Raw genomic sequence first — 17,798 nt, 5'->3', positions numbered from 1 at the left:
ATTTTATGAGATAAAACAAGGACATTCCACACATTATAAATCATTTGTAATATTTTCTATGAAGGATTTACCACATAAGCATAAAGAGTTTTGGAATTATTTATACAGAACAATAAAAAGTAACCTCCACAAGCCCTTCCTCGGCCGTACACGAAAATTCCAAGGTAATTAATGAAATAACAGACGAATTAATGAAAGTTTTAAATCACACACTGCTCAACAATATAATTAACAACACTGAGTTGTGTAATTAAAACATATTGTTGAATAAACCTTTTCTGAGCATAAATAATATTTAGTTTCTTTTACTATATTTTTTCTTATTTCATAATTAATTTTTATTCTGATTATTAATTTTTCAGAAATATGTTTATTATATGTTTACATAGAAAGAAGTCTTCCTATCTCTGTCACACGTAACAGTGTTAGGATTTTCAATTATAATTATTTATTTCTTGTATCTATTCATTCTCAATCCCAGTTTTTGTTCTAATTGATCGAACATATAGTATATTACCTTCCTATGGCTTAGGCTAGAATTATATAATTTGTATATACTTGCAATCAACCACCTCCAGATGATACTGTATTTCTATTTTCCTACTAAGCCAAGATTTTTTTAAAGATAGTGTGTTTTGATGAAAAGAAATATTATCATCAAAAGTAACATGAATGACATATATGAGAAAGTCAATTTGTTTATCTCTTCGATCCTAGTCAACTAATCCTAGGTCCTCTATTAATAAGCTTATAGATTAGTTTTAAAGGATATTTTCTTATTTAAAGCTTTTTGGTGACAAATAGATGCAATGTATTTTATTCAAATTATTGTCTAGATTGCTGTTATCCACAAATCGATTTATCCACTTATTTTTTCCTATCGTTTTAAGCGAAGCGCTGTTTAGATAGGTCACAATTCATATGTGGGTACAACAAGTGGTAATCAGAAGGGACAAGGTCTGGAGAATACGGCGAATAGGGCGGCACTTTGTCATAAGCTTCACGCAGCATTAAATGATTCTACTATCTAAATGATTCACTGGTACATGTGTTCCAAATCCTTTAAAATTAATTTATAGACCTAATATCTATTAACATTATTATTTCAATATCATTTTATGTTAAATTATTCCAGAACATCAGTTTGGCTTTCGCAATAAGCATGGGACTATAGAACAAGTGCATAGACTTGTAAACAAAATAAACACTGACCTAAATGCCAAAAGATATTGTTCGGCTGCTTCTCTAGATATATCTCAGGCTTTTGACAAAGTATGGCATACGGGCTTGCAGGTTAAACTAAAGAAATTTCTTCCTCGTTCGGACTATCAGTTACTAAAATCGTATCTCACTGATAAACATTTTATTGTAAAACAAGGCGATGAACATATCGAATTAAATCCCACATATTCAGGAGTTCCGCAAGGTAGTGTACTGGATCCAGTACTGTATCTTCTGTATACGGCCGATCAACCCACCACAAAAATAACTACTGTGGCAACATACGCAGACGACATAGCAATCTTAGCATCCCATGAAGATCCAGTCACAGCATCAATAAACCTACAAATCCGCCTGGAGCAAATACAATTATGGCTGAAGACATGTAACGTTTACCCTGCATAGAGAACATGTCTACCAGTGAATATCAATCATCGTCAACTCCCCCATGCAGAACAAGTTAAATATCTTGGTTTGTACTTAGATCGACGCATAACCTGGAAGAAACACATACTCTCTAAACGGAAACAACTTGGACTTAAATTGTTTCAAATGTATTGCCTCATCGGGCGCAAATCCAAGTTATCATTAGATAACAAGGTATTGCTGTATGAGTCTATCCTCAAGCCCATTTGGTCATATGGAATCCAACTCTGCGGTAACGGTAGCAAATCTAATATATCCATCATTCAACGGTTCCAAAATAAAGTGTTGCGTGCCATTGTTGATGCTCCGTACTATATTTCAAATAAAGTGATACAACGCGATATTCCTCTAGAACCTATAACGAGTGTAATTTAACGTGTTTGTGTGAAGTACTTCGAAATAGTGTCAGTGCATCCCAATGTACTCGCTAATCAGCCAAATATGCGACGTGATAGTGAAGTGCGTAGACTAAAACGTTTAACACCACCTGATCTGATTACTGGACATATGTAGACTTTAGAATAAGCTTTAGAATAAGACTAATTAATTAAGATAATATTTTATACAGAAGATCGCTTAATGAAGTGATTTTCTACATGCCATGTATATACAATATAGACATAAGAAATACTTATTGCCAATAGGACAGATTGTGGAAACACAAAGAGTAAAAAAAATGTATGTCAATACATTTTCCAATAAATAAAAAAATGTGGTTATACTAAGAACAGTTTTAGCTCCTCAATCAATCAAAAACTAACGAGATACACTATGAGATTTTTCTTCTCCAAATTCGATGCCCAATTCTTAACCAGGAAATTCAACGATAAAAAACGATAAATCTTGACTTCGACTGTGGATTGATGGAAAATTATACGTCTTGGTTGGTTTAAATTAGCAATAATACATCTTTTTAGGCAGGTATTCGACGCATCTTGCCATATACCCGATTAAGAATAGATGTCGTAATAAATGAATGATATGAAGGACGTACGAGACGCTGCAGCAATTTGTTTTCCATTTTTTTCCCAAATAAACTTACGAAAGGTTGATGACACCGGATAGTAGGCAGTTAAATTCCTCCAGTCATTGGCATTTTGTGGTTTCTAATTGTGTTTTTTTTTTCTTCTAATGGTGTTGTAAGCGATTTCAAATACTCGTTTAGCTATAGGAAACATTTCATTATTTCAGACATTACATTCGTTCATATATAGAGGAAAGTGGCACAATTATTGTTCAATACGTATATGCATATATGTGTAGGTTTTTTGGTGTTATCTAAGGTAATGGACATTGGAGTGCAAGATATTTATTTTACTCTTTGTGATTCCACAATCTGCCCTATAGGCAATAAGTATTTCTTATGTCTATATTATATATACATGGCATGTAGAAAATCACTTCATTAAGCGATCTCCTGCATAAATTATTATCTTAATTAATTAATCTTATTCTAAAGTCTATATATGTCCAGTAATCAGATCAGGTGGTGTTAAACGTTTTAGTCTACGCACTTCACTATCTCGTCGCAAATTTAGCTGGTTAGCGAGTATGTTAGGATGCACTGACACTTTTTCGAAGTACTTCACACAAACACATTGAATTACACTCGTTATAGGTTCAAGAGGAAAATCGCGTTGTATCACTTTATTTGCATCAACACTGGCACACAACACTTTATTTTGGAACCGTTAAATGATTGATATATTAGATTGGCTAGCGGTAACCCATAGTTGGATTCCATGTGACCAAATAGGCTTGAGTATAGACTCATACAGCAATACCTTGTTATCTAAAGATATCTTGGATTTGCGCCCGATGAGCCAATACATTTTATATAATTTAAGTCCAAGTTGTTTTCGTTTAGAAAGTATGTGCTTCTTCCAGGTTAGGCGTCGATCTAGTGCATACGAAGATATTTAACATGCTCTGCTTGGGGGAGTTGACGATGATTGATATTCACTGGTGAAAATGTTCTTCTACGCAGGATAAATGTTTCATTGGCTTTAATGCGCCATGTCTTCAACCATAATTGTATTTGCTCCAGGTGGATTTGTAGGTTTATTGATGCTGTGACTGGATCTTCATGGAATGCTAAGATTGCTGTGTCGTCTGCGTATGTTGCCACGGTAGTTATTTTTGTGGTGGGCAGATCAGCCATAATCGGTACACAGAAGATACAGTACTGGACCCAGTACACTACCTTGTGGAACTCCTGAATATATGGGATTTAATTCGGTATGTTCATCACTTTGGTTTACAATAAAATGTCTATCAGTGACATGTGATTTTAGTATCTGATAGTCCGGATGAGGGAGAAGTTTCTTTAGTTTAACCTGCAAGCCCGTATGCCCACATTCCTACAATTGGTGACCCCGACGTGATCGAAGTGCCTAGCGGATAGACCGGCTCAACAGCATCCACTCTACACGTTCTTGGAAGGATAGCGCGATTAACCATCACCATCGCTTGGTCGACCTTATCCCACGAGACCAGCGCGATGGACGAAGACTACAGAAGCCCATCATGCAGAACATCAACGCACGAACAATCTTCCACTACAAAACAGGACTGACTAAGGTTGGATCCCCATATCATAAACAGTCCCTGGGCGATTAATTGCGTGATTGCGGGTGTGCTCAGGAACCTGCACTGCATGGTGGTATCTTCCACGGGACTCCACTAGGAGGGGAGTGATGTAGCGACCGCTACAACCCTTTAGCCCACCACTATTACATCTACAAGTTCAAAGGTTGGCAACGCTGGTGGATTTGTATCATGCGGTGCTCGGCTATAACAGACCACCACGGCGACGTCTCTTTCTCTTTCCTCTACCCCTTGTAATCCTGTCCATCCTCCCGTCGAAGAACACATGTAGTATTTAACTCATGAAATAAGCAAGTTTTTATTCAGCCGTTGTTTTCTGTTCCCGTGCGAATTCCTTCCACATATAGTAGTAAATATTCGGGTACGCAATCGCGTCGACAGCCACACATTACGGCCGACTAGACGAACATTCCAAATATAAATTTGACAGCTGTCGGATCATTAGTTTGTGACTTATAGCATTTTGAGTGAAGCAACAACAAGAAATTTCGCGTGTTGATAAAATATTGCTTTTTGAAGGAAAAATATACAGTTGAAGCAAAAACTTGGCTTGATGAATCATGAATTGGGTTCCGAATTGCTTCTTTATCCGCCGTATCCTCCAGATCTGGACCCCAGCGACTATTTCGTGTTCTCAGATCTCAAAAACATGCTCGCTGGGAAGAAATGTTCGTCGAATGAAGAGGTGATCGCCGAAACTGAGACATATTTAGAAGCAAAAGGACAAATGATTCTACAAAAATGGTGTCGAAAAGTTGGAGGGTCGCTTGATCGACCCTTGAAGGGAATTATGTCGAATAAAAAAAAACAACTTTTGGCAAAAAATGTGTTTTACTATGGTAGGCCGGGAACCCCTGTTACACACCTGACCTGTTAATGCCGAACTAAATATAAGGCTTAGAAAGGCCACCGCACATATAATGCGCTGGTGCGTAATTGGTGTCCAATGAAAGTTTCATATTACGCACTAGCGCGTTATTGGCAGCGAACGTGTTAAAGCCAAAAAGGACGATTAAATGTGGCGTGAAAAATACATAAGTGCAAACTTCCAGCGCGTTAAGGTTACGAGCAAGTGGAAACCGTATATTTCCTGTGTGTGTGTGTGTGTGTGTCTTTCGATACGCATAAATCGACGCCGACACACTACGGATCTTATCTGCGGCGATCTTGATCCGATTGCCGGTCGAAATTCTTGCGCGTTGTCCTTGAAACCGTATCGCACCAACAACTGATATGTGTCTGGGCGAACGACGGACAACGTCCTCGTCCTAGATATCGTTCGCCGTGTTCGCTGCACGAAAAGCAGAAACAAAAACAGAAAACGTACGACACGGTCGACGTCCCGAAACTGGCGGGATTGATTTATAATTCTGACACCTGAAGGAGGAAAAGAAACCGATACGATACAGAGTGTTTTCCGAGGAACATTGTTATTTTATCTTTTATGAATTTAATTGCTACGGTCATAAGGATGTACACTTTAAAGCAACAAATTAGATTTGTATTGTTCCTAATTTAATTTTGTGTAAAAATTATTTTATTATTTTCGTATTGTTTGGGCTCGACACCGACTTCAAACTGATCAGTTGGTAGTAGTTAAAATAATATTTCCGGCTTGGTTGGCGCAGTGGTAAAGACGACAGGACGGTCCACCTACTGTTGCGATAGTCGCGGGTTCGACTCCTGCTGGGGCACGGTCATAAAATTATGTTTGTGATTGTCCTAGGCCAGGGTGTAAAATCCGACAGGAAGGGGAAATGATCCCGGTCACGCCAGTAACCAGGCTGGATAAGACCGGATGTCTTCTGGGATGATTTCTAAGTTGGTCACACGCCAGTCGGTAGGTTTAATGTCGAGGACCGTGGTTTGGAGCCCACGTTAAACTGTAGATATAATCCAGATAAACCCTCCTTGGTAATAAGGAGACTTTAAAATATATAAAAAATAATAGTGCAAATAGATAAATAAGTTTAGCTCAGTATTAAGCTAAATTGTATGTATATAGTAGAATATAAGCGTAGTAGATAGGTTAAATAATGTTTTTGATTATTGTTATTTAGTTATTACAACGATTATTATGTACATGCAGTTATGGGAAAAATTAGAAATAGAGAAATAATTATTGAAAATAAGGAACGCTTCAGGCCCCGGTGTCCGCTACCCAGTGTAGGTGATTTGACAAATGTCCTAACTGAACTAGAATTACAACAAAGACCTATTGCCTCCGCTGGGAATCGAACCCACGACCTCCGCGTGTTGTCTGAACTCTCTAACTACTTGTAATTTCCACTTTCTTATATAACTTCAATAAATAACGATCACAAAATGTAAACCATGATTGTTTCATTTCGTTTTACCTCCATTCACCGAGTCATATCAACATACCCTAAAGTTACAATGGAACCACCTCGGAAGTGCACTCTTTCGAATAGAAAACGAATTTTAAAAAACGGTCCATAATTGACGAAGAAGTCGGTGAACATACATTAAAAAAACAGTCGAACGTAGAACGTCCTCTTTTTTGAAGTCAGTTATTAAAATAAATTCGCAGGAAATTCGCATTCTTGACCAATCCGCACGCACGATACTGTTGTTTTACTGTTGTCTTCAAAAAGTACAACAGACGGGCGTAACGAAGATCGTTTCGTCGACCTTTCCGACACACAGACAGGCGCACCGGCGAAAAATTAATTTTCGACTTTTTCAATTTTTCAGGCACAAGGTAGGACGGCGTTGTTTTTTCTTTTGGCGAACTGGTTCCAACGACCTTATCGAGAATTTTATTTACTCACAGAGTCCAAAAAGGAGAGATCGTTCGCGATGAATTGAGATTGATTTATGGGCATGGAAGTAAAGTTCGGATACTGTATCGATTTATTAACCTTTTACCGGAACAAATCCTTTGTTCTTTCGAACATAGGGCTTTGATTTTTATTCTATATAAAGAAAGGTTTGAAAGTTATGAGAACTCATACTATAACATTAAACGTATTAAGTAAATCTGTTCTTTTAAAAATAATGGTTTACAAAGATGTCCATACAAGAGTCTGAATTGATTGAAAAGTAAAAACAAGTAGAAAATAAACACACCGATAAATAACCGAAAAAACTATAAAACCGTTGTTAATACTAATTTCCATACACAAGAAGATAGATAAAAGAGACTGTAATAATTAATAATTAGAGAGAGTACAGCGATGAAGGGATAAGTCGCTAGCAGAATTGCCAAAAGGGAAGAAACATAAGACCATATATTTAGCATAAGACAATTAGTGGAAAAACGTTTTTGACAGAGTAACATAAGAGTAGAGTAATTTTCAACATTACAATTAATTCCATCTTCGGTAATGTTAACACAGGAGTTGCAATTAAACTATCCGCCGACGATGTCATGCTATTCTGCTTATCTTCTTACTGGAAGATATACTTTAGCACTGGCTGAAGTCAATAACAAAATTAAAGAATGCGTTCACTTGATTTCAAATTGTAACTTCGGTGTGATTTAAATATATCTGCCTCAAAATCATCAATAATGCATACATTTCTGTAGGATCCGGAGCACAACGTATCCCAGTTCAGCCATCAATCAGAATTCTAGCACTTATTATGAGTTCAACCTTTACATGAAAAGATCACGAATCCTCGAAACATATAAGACATATAATCATATCATATCAATCATCAAACACATAATCAGAGCTAAATGGCTTTAGGTGCGTTTCGGTCTAGCCCTATAGCAAGCCTCCAATGCTTTACATCAATAGAAAAGTTGAAATATCGCCGAATGGAACCTCTTCTGGAAAAAGCCAGCACCCATCCAACTCTGGATCACTATATGGACCTATGTCGCCGACAACAAGAATAATCGCATTCATCTAGGAATTTTGCAGTAGTAGAGAACTTAACTCCATCCAAACCCTTAACTTACCCTTATTTCCTGCAATGGTCAATACAACCACATTCCCAAGAACACCATGGACAACCTTCCTAAATCAGTTATTCAACAGCATTTCCTCCGACTTCACCAGACCGTGTACGGAGAGATCAAGTTTACAAGTCATATACGCGTGTGGGAGTAGCCGTATACAGCTCAGCCCTATGTATACCTCCATTCTGTCGGCCGAACTGTTTGCCATGCACAGCACTCTCACGAATACCTCTTCTTCCAATCCTCAACACACACACTGGACATTCTAGCTGACCCATACAGACACATCCACTGGCCAAAAGTACCAGCGTCATTATATCCATGATTTGGCTTCCGGCAACGAACAAGCTGACAGACTGATCAAGGACTCCGCCCACCACGGGCATCTATACCGAATGACAGTGAACAGTAAGGGTATAAACACATTAATAGATACAAAAATTAACAATTTGGTAAAGTTAGAGTGGGACCATCTGGAAGAAGACAACAATCTGTGACCATTAAAAGTCCGATCTTTACACGGCACTATCCTTTCATTTTAATCCACGCCCAAACGTGCATCAACGGACTATTGATTGATCATTGCATTTCGTGCGATACTCTAAATTTTTTTCGGGATTAATATGACTCCAGCAATTGACAATAGTTACGCGGTAACAATTTACTCATCTTACAGATTAATCCTAAATGCCAAACCCGATCAAAAACTTGTAAGACATCCAGGAATATTGCAGGGCAGTATTTCTTTTCTTCAAACGCTCTTTCAATAGCCGTAGTTAGTCTATGCACTTGATCGATTGATGAATGGTGATTTCGAAAACCAAACTGAAAATCTGGTATTTTTGCCAAATGTTTAACATGTTTACATATCAGTTTCTCAAATAGCTTTGATATTGCAGGTAGTAGCGAAATAGGCCTGTAAGATTCGACTTGTTCTGCAGGTTTGTCAGGTTTTTTGAGCATAATTATTTGTGCAACTTTAAAGCATTCCGGGACATGCTTCAGCCTAAACAGGCAGAAGCAATGATTGATCAGAAACAGAAAAAGGAATTTAAACATTGCTACTTATAATTATTGCGTTTATGGATATTAAATTAACTTATCGACGATTATATAGGATTATATAACCTTCTCGGTTTTCTAGCGTGATCAGACCGATAAAATAATTAATAGCAATTTAATTCGAATTAACAATTAGTAATTTATCTAACCGGTTTTTAATAGATAAACTCATAAAGATTAATGGTAGATTTGTATGCTAAAATTAATTTAATCAATTGATGGATAGCAAATCGTAAAATTGGCCGTAAAGAGGCCAACACAACAAACATAGAAATTTTAACATAATTTATTTCACATGGAAATTAATTATCATTCACTTCAAATATAAAGTTGTAGAATGACGTGATTATGATAATTATTTAAAATCGCAATGAAGGAAACTCCGAATATTTTTAAACTTTTATTTATTATACAAACTACATTATTATTACGAGGGTGGTTCAAAAATGATGGAGACAAACGCTGTACATGGCACGCATGTATGTTTTGAAGGTCGTGGTTTGAGTATGTGATAGCTGGGCCCCTTACGATAAAGAGTGGAGGAAGAAGGAGGAAGGGGCGCCAGTCAAAGTGAAGACAACCAGGTCCGCGGGGCCTGCTGTACGTCGATTTCCTGCGCACACAACGTACCATTAATTCTGCATACTACTCTAACCTTCTGAAAACACGCGTGAACACATGCTTATCGCTCGAAACAAAGGAGCATTCCTGCACAAAATTCGATTCTTCAGGATCATGCGCGTCTCACGCTCGATACAATATCGGAGTTAGGGTGGGAGGTACTGGAACCCCCCCCCCTACAGTCCGGATTTATCACCCTGCGACTACCACATGTTTGGACCACTGAAAGAAGCCCTCGGAGGTCAAAGATTCAACACCGACGATGAGGTAGAGGAGTTCGTGCGCACGTGGCTGTCCGAGTTGCCCAAGGAATTCTACGATACCGGTATCAAAAAACTCCGGGATAGATGGACAAAATGCGTAACTGGTGAGGGGAAATACCTAGACAAACTGTACATTTTTGTAGATTTTTTCAATAGTAAATAAATGTGTCAGAGTGTTTGTCCTGATCATATTTGAACCACTCTCGTATATTGTAAAGTTTAACATTTTTATGATGATTTAATTTAGTCTTAAGATAGGATTTTTATTAGTTCATTCGGTTTTAACAGCTGGTAATACAATACATCTTGCTCAAAACACTTTATGGCCATAAGTGTTTCTCTTCGATAAGAATGTGGATGGCTCTCTTGCACTGACCCATGATTTCGTGTATTTGAGATTGTCGTAGTACAAATTATTTTCACCCTAGTCGTAATACTCCACAAAAAGTCATGTTTTCTTGTCTGACAAGCGATGCAACCTCCATGTTGAAAAGTTTCGATATGGCATTTTCAGCCATTTCATACAGCAGTCTTTTCTTACTTTTGCGTCTCTTCTATTGCATGTAAACGTCTGCACACAGCAAGTGCTATACATTCATCAACTGCTAAGCTGTGTGAAAATTCTTCGAGAGACTAAACTGGATTGTCTTTAAATTAGTCTTTTAACTCATTTTCTTGGTCCTCCGGACTGTTCTTGGTCATTGACAACAAAATCACCTTTACCTCCACCTTTAGATCGTTGAATTCAAAACATAAAATTGAGATAGGACGAAACAGCATCGTAATACTAAAGGAATAACTGAAGAAGGATGATTATAGAGCCTAATAGAAGGATGAGCATTACTTAACCAAGATTGCTCTAATTGTAATTTAAATAGTAAGTATTATGTGTAGTAGTAATTATGTGTTTATTCGCAAATCTTTACCTTAACTTATCGAAAAGTTCAATATTTGAATGCAGCAGAAGTTGTCCAGCCCACGTTAGAATCTCCTAAAAGAATTGGAAGTAAGTACAAAGGTAATATGTTTTCAAAGAAAGTAAATTAAGAGGTTTGAGGATGTACCTTCAACTTCATGCAGGTAAGAACAAGACAGTATGATACCAAAAAGATCAAGAACTAAGTGCTTATATGGCAACATTGCAAACAAGCAAGTATTATTACAATATATTTTTATCATTCTCCCATTGTTATTGCGTTATATTATCTAAATGTTATTTAACATTGACAGGAATCTATTTTAATTCTTTAGTTATGAGTATATCTCGATTTTTACCAATTTCTAATTACCAAAATTACGTACACCTAATTAAACTAAAACTAAAATACTAATTTAAGTAAAATTCTCCATAATATTGTGTCAGCAAATGCCAGTATTTTTCTTATAGAATTAATTGCCTGAAATATCCGCAACACGGAATAATAAATAAGTGATTGTCTTGATGGATGAAAAAGTTAATAGAATTCCAAAGAGTAAATTTCATATATTTTCATGTTAAATCTAGAAATAGACAATTTTTCATTGATGCTGAATGAAGAGAATATGATATATAGTCAATTCAAAGTTTTTGTATATACGTCATCAAGATATTTAATATACTGCCTGCCGCAATTTGTAAAATCCTTTTAGAGTCAGACAATATTTTTCTTCTCATTTTCTGTCTCTCAAAAAGAGACACAATGCTGTCTGATTAGTTCGAACACGTAAACGAATAGGCCTGTCAAAGTCGTCCAGTTGTCAGACGTATGCAAAATTCTTGAAAGCAATAGTAATGAGAGGTTATAACTCTAACCTATAAACTATTACGGCTGTATAATTGTATGTAGTTTTTAGATGTACTATAATGTTAAAATAAATTATATTTGATAAAATTTTTGTTCAATTATTTTATTTAGATTAGAATTTTCTTGTATGTCAAAGCCTAACTGAACTAAAACTCGGAGTTGACGCGGCAACATTGCGACGTTTTGATGTCACAAATTTATATGACGTATGCACAAAATAACTTTGAACAAACTATACATACATCTTTAAATACAAATATTTTTTAAATTTCCTGCTGCAGTCACGCTTGTCGCGCGCTCGGGTGGCCCAAACGCGCAAAACCTGATTCCAACTTTATATATCGGAGATCGCCTTCCGGGTGTATGCCGTAAACAATGGCCATGATGACTGAAAAACTACTCTAAGTATTTATTTAAGAAACACTGCTTTTGACGGAAATATTGACGTTTTAAATAACATAATTTTGAATTTACGTCAAACGCTAGAATGGTAATGATGTATGCGTATGAAATAAGGCTTTAATAAACACTTGGGCAGTTTGTATGTTTACGTCTGTATTGCAAAACATTATTTTGAGCTAGAATTATAGATTTTAATATGTACGCATGGTGTGCTATTTCCCAACGTAACAATATATCGATAAAAATTATCCCAGCGCTTGCTGACCGATAAAATGTTTTCATTAAACGATAAATGTCAATGTTATATTCAAATATGTCATTTGTAGGTTGGCTTTCGTCATAGAGTGTCCGAAGGACAAAAAATAATAATAATTCAAATTTTATATTCAGTTTGACAAGAAAAAAAACATCAATTATTTTATGTTATACCTATGTTATTTTATATTCAGTCTACTTGATAGTATGTATTATATACAAACATATTTAAAAAGGCAAGAGCATATTATACTATAGAATATATCATTCAAGTATACAGTCTAACTAACAAAAACATTTTTCAAGTTTACCGTGAATTTTGTTTGAATATGTCTTTTTCGCGAAAAAGCTCTGTTTCAACAGTTACTTATTTATTTAAAACAAATATGTTTCATTGAAGTACCTTTTTCAGACCTGTAAAAAGCTAGCAATTATTATCATCACTAAGTCACCAAGTCATACACTGACACTAGGGCTCATTTTTTAAGAGATATTAACATCAAGCATAGTAGTTTTGCCAATTCTGAAATAATTTCATTAAAATACCTTCTTACTTAACTCGAACGTAGTACTTTGGAATGATAAGGCGCAAATCTACAAGAGTATTCCAACTATCTTTCTACAATAAGTGGCTCTAATATAAACAAGTGTTTAACTATGAAACTATGGAAGAAAACGTAATACTGTTGCAATCCAACGTTGTCAGAATAAAATTTTCAGATGCATCTCTAACGCACCAGTGACATTCATCAGGTAGAAGCAGTTCAAACGATCAAATCAGTAGAATTAGTCCAACAGTGATGGCTAGAGGTATCCAGAAGGAAGAATGTTCACTTCACTTTAATGGCGAAGAATCCAAAGTAATTTATAGATAATTCTTAGATCGCCTCAAGACCAGAATATTTTTTAACATGGGATCCATATAAAGTCTGAAAGATGGGAAAAAGTCGTAACTAGCAATGGCCGAAACTTTTAATGAAATACAATTTAGTAATTTCCGCAAATAAACCCTCAAAACTTATCTAAACTCCAAGTATATCCAGCTTCCACCGTAATATGTTCCACACAATATGAGAATATATAAATAATTATTTACTAAAACAACATTCATTCATATAATAACAATATAAAGGCATTTCATATTTTAAACCAAGCCTAACAGAACCTTATATATTATTCATAAATATTGGTTAAAAACAGACCATGTATTTTAAAGTCATTTTCATATTCCTGCTTCCACTTTTTCTCTTAGATCTGCCAAAGTTCCAAAACAACCAAAACAAAGCACCTCAAACTTTATACCCATCGGGCTGAAATAGCGTTTATCCGTATATTTCCGCATATATAAGTTAAAAATAGACAAGAAGCCGTTTAACATAATATGAATAAAAGAGCCATTATAAAAACAAGCTGTCTATTAGTTCATGTAAATATTTCAACACTATGGCTGTATAAAAATACAGATTTTATATTCGCAGTGTGTCTAACTACTTCCCGATCTTTTTGTTGTCATTTGTAGGTGACCTTAATTTTATTGTTTTCGATATTTTAATAATTGTTTTCCTAGACATTATGAGTAACAATAACAAATATGTATATCTCGCGTATTACGCATAATAATATTAATAGTGTAAAAGATAATGCACAAACTCGATTCAAACCCCGAATAGAAGTAAGAAATATGTGCTGCCAACACAAAATTACTAATACATTAAGATTATGTTATTGAGAAAAGTCGAATATTACGATATAACGTTTTATATCAGACAATTTTACATTACATATAACTGTTGGTACTTTTATTGTTGAAATCCTTCCTCAATTATTTCAAAATAAACCCCATACACATATTGGGGCTCCATAGAAATTAGTTATTAGAATAACAATGACAAATCGACTATTTTACCCTCTATTATTATTTATTTATTTACGCACTCTCAAATTTATAAACCAAAAAACCCAAATACAACATAAATATTACAATGCAGGATTTCTCATAACTTACCTGTTCGTTGATTTCCACTTTAAGCTAATAATACAATAAGAATCCTTACTCAAATATATTAAACGGTTATAAGGATCTGGACTATAAAGAATGACCAGTATATTTTATTCAATAAAATAACTTGGATAAATAGACATGATTGTAAAACAGTCGTTAAAATATACTAATATAGGATTCTTACTGAACATTAGAAGAAATAACACCCCATGACAACATATCGCATTCGCCAATCCACCAATAAAAATAAATAAATGTACCTTCACCACAAAACATTAAAATAAAACTTACTGTTTTTGAGCGCCATCTTTGAAGAAACTGCGAAACGACAAACGAGCACCTACAGAGTACGATCGTTGTTCTCTTAGCTGGTTATTTGAAGGGGTGGACATGATAAAGTTTGCGCAAATCTAGCACTGACAACGATTAAAATAAACATGGACCTTTTTTTTGGATGTAAAACGTCACCGCTGAAAAACAAACAGAAAAGAATCGTTCCAGGCATTAAAGTATAACGAAAACGTAATAAAATTATAATAAAACATATTAAAAAAATTAAACTAAAATGTCCGGGTCTCGCACGTCGTTGAACAATGTAAAATAATGCGGTGGATTATTAAATGGACAATCCAAAATATGCAAATTCATTCGATTATGTAATTGACGGTAAAACAACTGTTGCTCTACAGTTTAAGAGTAGACGGAATTGATTGATGACTCATTAATATCTCATAATAATTTTTGAACCAGCTAATTCTTAATTGCTTACAACCCTGTTAAAAAAAAAGAATAAGCTGGCCTATATTTAATGAAATTATTTTTCCGAACATAATTATGTATACATTAATAACTTATTGAACATATATGGCAATATTATCATATAATAACTTTAAAATAAATTGACTTCTATTTGCGATACTTAAACACAGACAATAATACTAAATAAAAAAGTGACTTTAATGTGTTTTTTTAAGTTGACGTGTTTAGATCAATCCAATAATCAGGTCTTCTTTACAGATAAGAAGGCAATGAAAACAAACAGAATCATCAACAATCGTGACGAAACCTATAGTACTTAACCTCAAATATCTTGCTTAAGTTCGATATGATAACGATGATACTGTAACCACTCAACATAATCTAACTGCATTTAAATGAATTCGTAAGTGATTAAACTAAAATATCGCTACAGACTACATATTTTAAAATATTAATATATTCACGGATTTGTTAAAATGCTAGATTAAGAGCAATCTAAAAACTGTAAAAAATTCGCAATTATAGGCATTCCAAGGGTGTCGACAAAAACCCAGTTACTCAATATGTAGTGTTTAAAAAATACAAGCATTTTGCAAATATAGGAAATTGGGATTGAGTGTACTGAGAATCTACTGCAACCAGATTACCGTCAATAAAGTTTAAGATTAAAGATTTAAATAAAGTATAGATATTTATTCATTTTAAAAAAAATAAACAACTTATAATAAAAACATAACAACTTTATTATTTTTACAATAAATGTAGCAACTAACTTAACCCAAATGATAACTGGGAGATGCTTTGGTACAAAGTGAATTGTTGTCATTCTAATACTGCCGTTATCTGCTTTGTTATTACAAATAAAAAAATCAAAACAACTGATAAAGACGGCCACATACAAAAACAAAATAAACAGAAAAAAATAGAAGAGCTATTGACTGTTGAACGGGGAGGAGAGGTGCGAACAAAAGGGGGGTTGCCGCCCCTTGGCTGACCTTGGATCCTTGACCTCCTACAGACGAAGACGATAAAAATACCACCGTCTCTCTCCTTTCGTGGTTCTGTCGGTAACAGTATCGTAAATAAGTTTAGAGCATATTAGGGTGCTTTTTTTAAGGCTAAATATTTCAGTGCAAAAGTGTTGCTTTGTACCGAGCGCTATCTTGTTTATTTTAGCGACGACATGTTTTCATAATGGACTGTGATAACAATTACCTATTGTACTCGGTTTAACAAAAGTGCAAAAACATTATATAAACATCAGTTGATAATATGCTAATACATAACACTGACTTAACTTACATTTTGAGCGTAACTTTTCAAGCCAGTTCCATGTAACGTTTCTGACTGAATTTGCGTTCTTGCTGGCTGTATTCGCACGATACGTCACGATATACAGACACAAATATATTAATTTCCTACCGGCGAAACATAGTTCTTTAATTGTATTGCAATTTATTCGAACACGACAATGTTTGTATATTTGTCACATCGTAGTCTAATCGACTTAAAGCGACCTCGTAAACGGTATAACAATGTCAGTTTTTAAATTTTCTGGAACCGTATTAGTAAATATATGTATGTCAAACGGATATTTGCACAAATGAGTGAAAAACAATCGATATTTAGACGGCGACGAGCACTAGAAACTTGAAAGTGTTGGAAACACAAATCTGTTAAAATTGACAGAACGATTCGTATGCTGGGCGTGCGCACACACTGCATCGATTGAAATCTCCAATTGCGATGTTGCCGTGAGCTATAGAAAATCGCGTTGACCTATTTAAAGGTAACAATCGGCGAAAAGGAACAGCCTATCCCTACTTATTTATTAATTAAAATCACTTTTGCCGATTTGTCCCAGTTAAAGAAACTATGCCACCTGGCATCGCCTAATAGTATGAAAATATTATGACTTCGATTTTTTGTCTTACATTAGCTCTTTAAAAATAAAATACAACGCTCATTTAAAAATGCATTAATAAACAATAATTATGCTGGCTGAATAGGCATAAATTGAAATGTGACAATAAATAAGTCAAAATATTCCATTTCAAGTAATATTAACTTTAATTATTACTATAATTATGTTTACATATCCATGTAAATAAAACTTAATACTTACCGTTAACGTAAAGGAATTTTTCGCAAAAAAAAACTATAAATCACTGTCCTTTCGTATCAAAACCGGCAAAATAAACACATTATCTTTAACTTAATTTTAATAATAATATGCGGATTAAAGTAAATGTTACATAAAGACGACTGTCCTGAGAAATTGTGTTCTAATATGAATTGAATTAATGAAATAAAATCATAAAATAATAGTTTCAGTAAGTAAACTAATCCTCAATTTTCAAAATTTGTGAGGTTATAATTTGAGCCAGTGTAGCCATACTCCAAATAAGTTTAAAACGATTTGAATTTTAAAAATATATATTAATTCCAATATATAGTCAATAATCACA

The 17,798-nt window shown here is 34.7% G+C and overlaps 1 protein-coding gene and 1 long non-coding RNA gene across 10 annotated transcripts in view; one reads left to right on the top strand and one right to left on the bottom strand.

Moving 5' to 3' along the window:
• LOC143202918 (uncharacterized) overlaps positions 1-6,642 on the top strand; it is a 196,216-nt gene extending 189,574 nt beyond the window's left edge. Inside the window, exon 2 of the long non-coding RNA XR_013007246.1 lies at positions 6,344-6,642. This is a non-coding gene — a long non-coding RNA (uncharacterized LOC143202918). The remainder of the gene's footprint in view (positions 1-6,343) is intronic.
• Positions 1-17,590, bottom strand: part of mtd (TLD domain-containing protein mustard) — a 141,346-nt gene extending 123,756 nt beyond the window's left edge. For 4 of the 9 annotated variants that reach the window (XM_076414849.1, XM_076414864.1, XM_076414851.1 and 1 more), the window contains exons 1-2: positions 16,633-17,016; positions 14,863-15,041 (exon numbers count right to left, since the gene is read on the bottom strand). In XM_076414849.1, coding sequence (XP_076270964.1) covers positions 14,863-14,963 — 101 coding nt within the window. In that variant the 5' untranslated portion in view covers positions 14,964-15,041; positions 16,633-17,016. Of the gene's footprint in view, positions 1-14,862; positions 15,042-16,632; positions 17,032-17,455 lie in introns of those variants that run through there. The other 5 variants (XM_076414847.1, XM_076414867.1, XM_076414866.1 and 2 more) reach the window with 5 other exon arrangements.
• Positions 17,591-17,798: the final 208 nt, after the last annotated feature.

The sequence above is a fragment of the Rhynchophorus ferrugineus genome, unplaced genomic scaffold (genome assembly GCF_030347505.1).
Source record: "Rhynchophorus ferrugineus isolate W39M unplaced genomic scaffold, kcgeb_rfMv2 rfM9, whole genome shotgun sequence".
NCBI lineage: Eukaryota > Metazoa > Arthropoda > Insecta > Coleoptera > Curculionidae > Rhynchophorus > Rhynchophorus ferrugineus.
The sequence above is the reverse complement of the archived record's forward strand: the minus strand, read 5'-3'. Positions and strand labels throughout refer to the sequence as shown.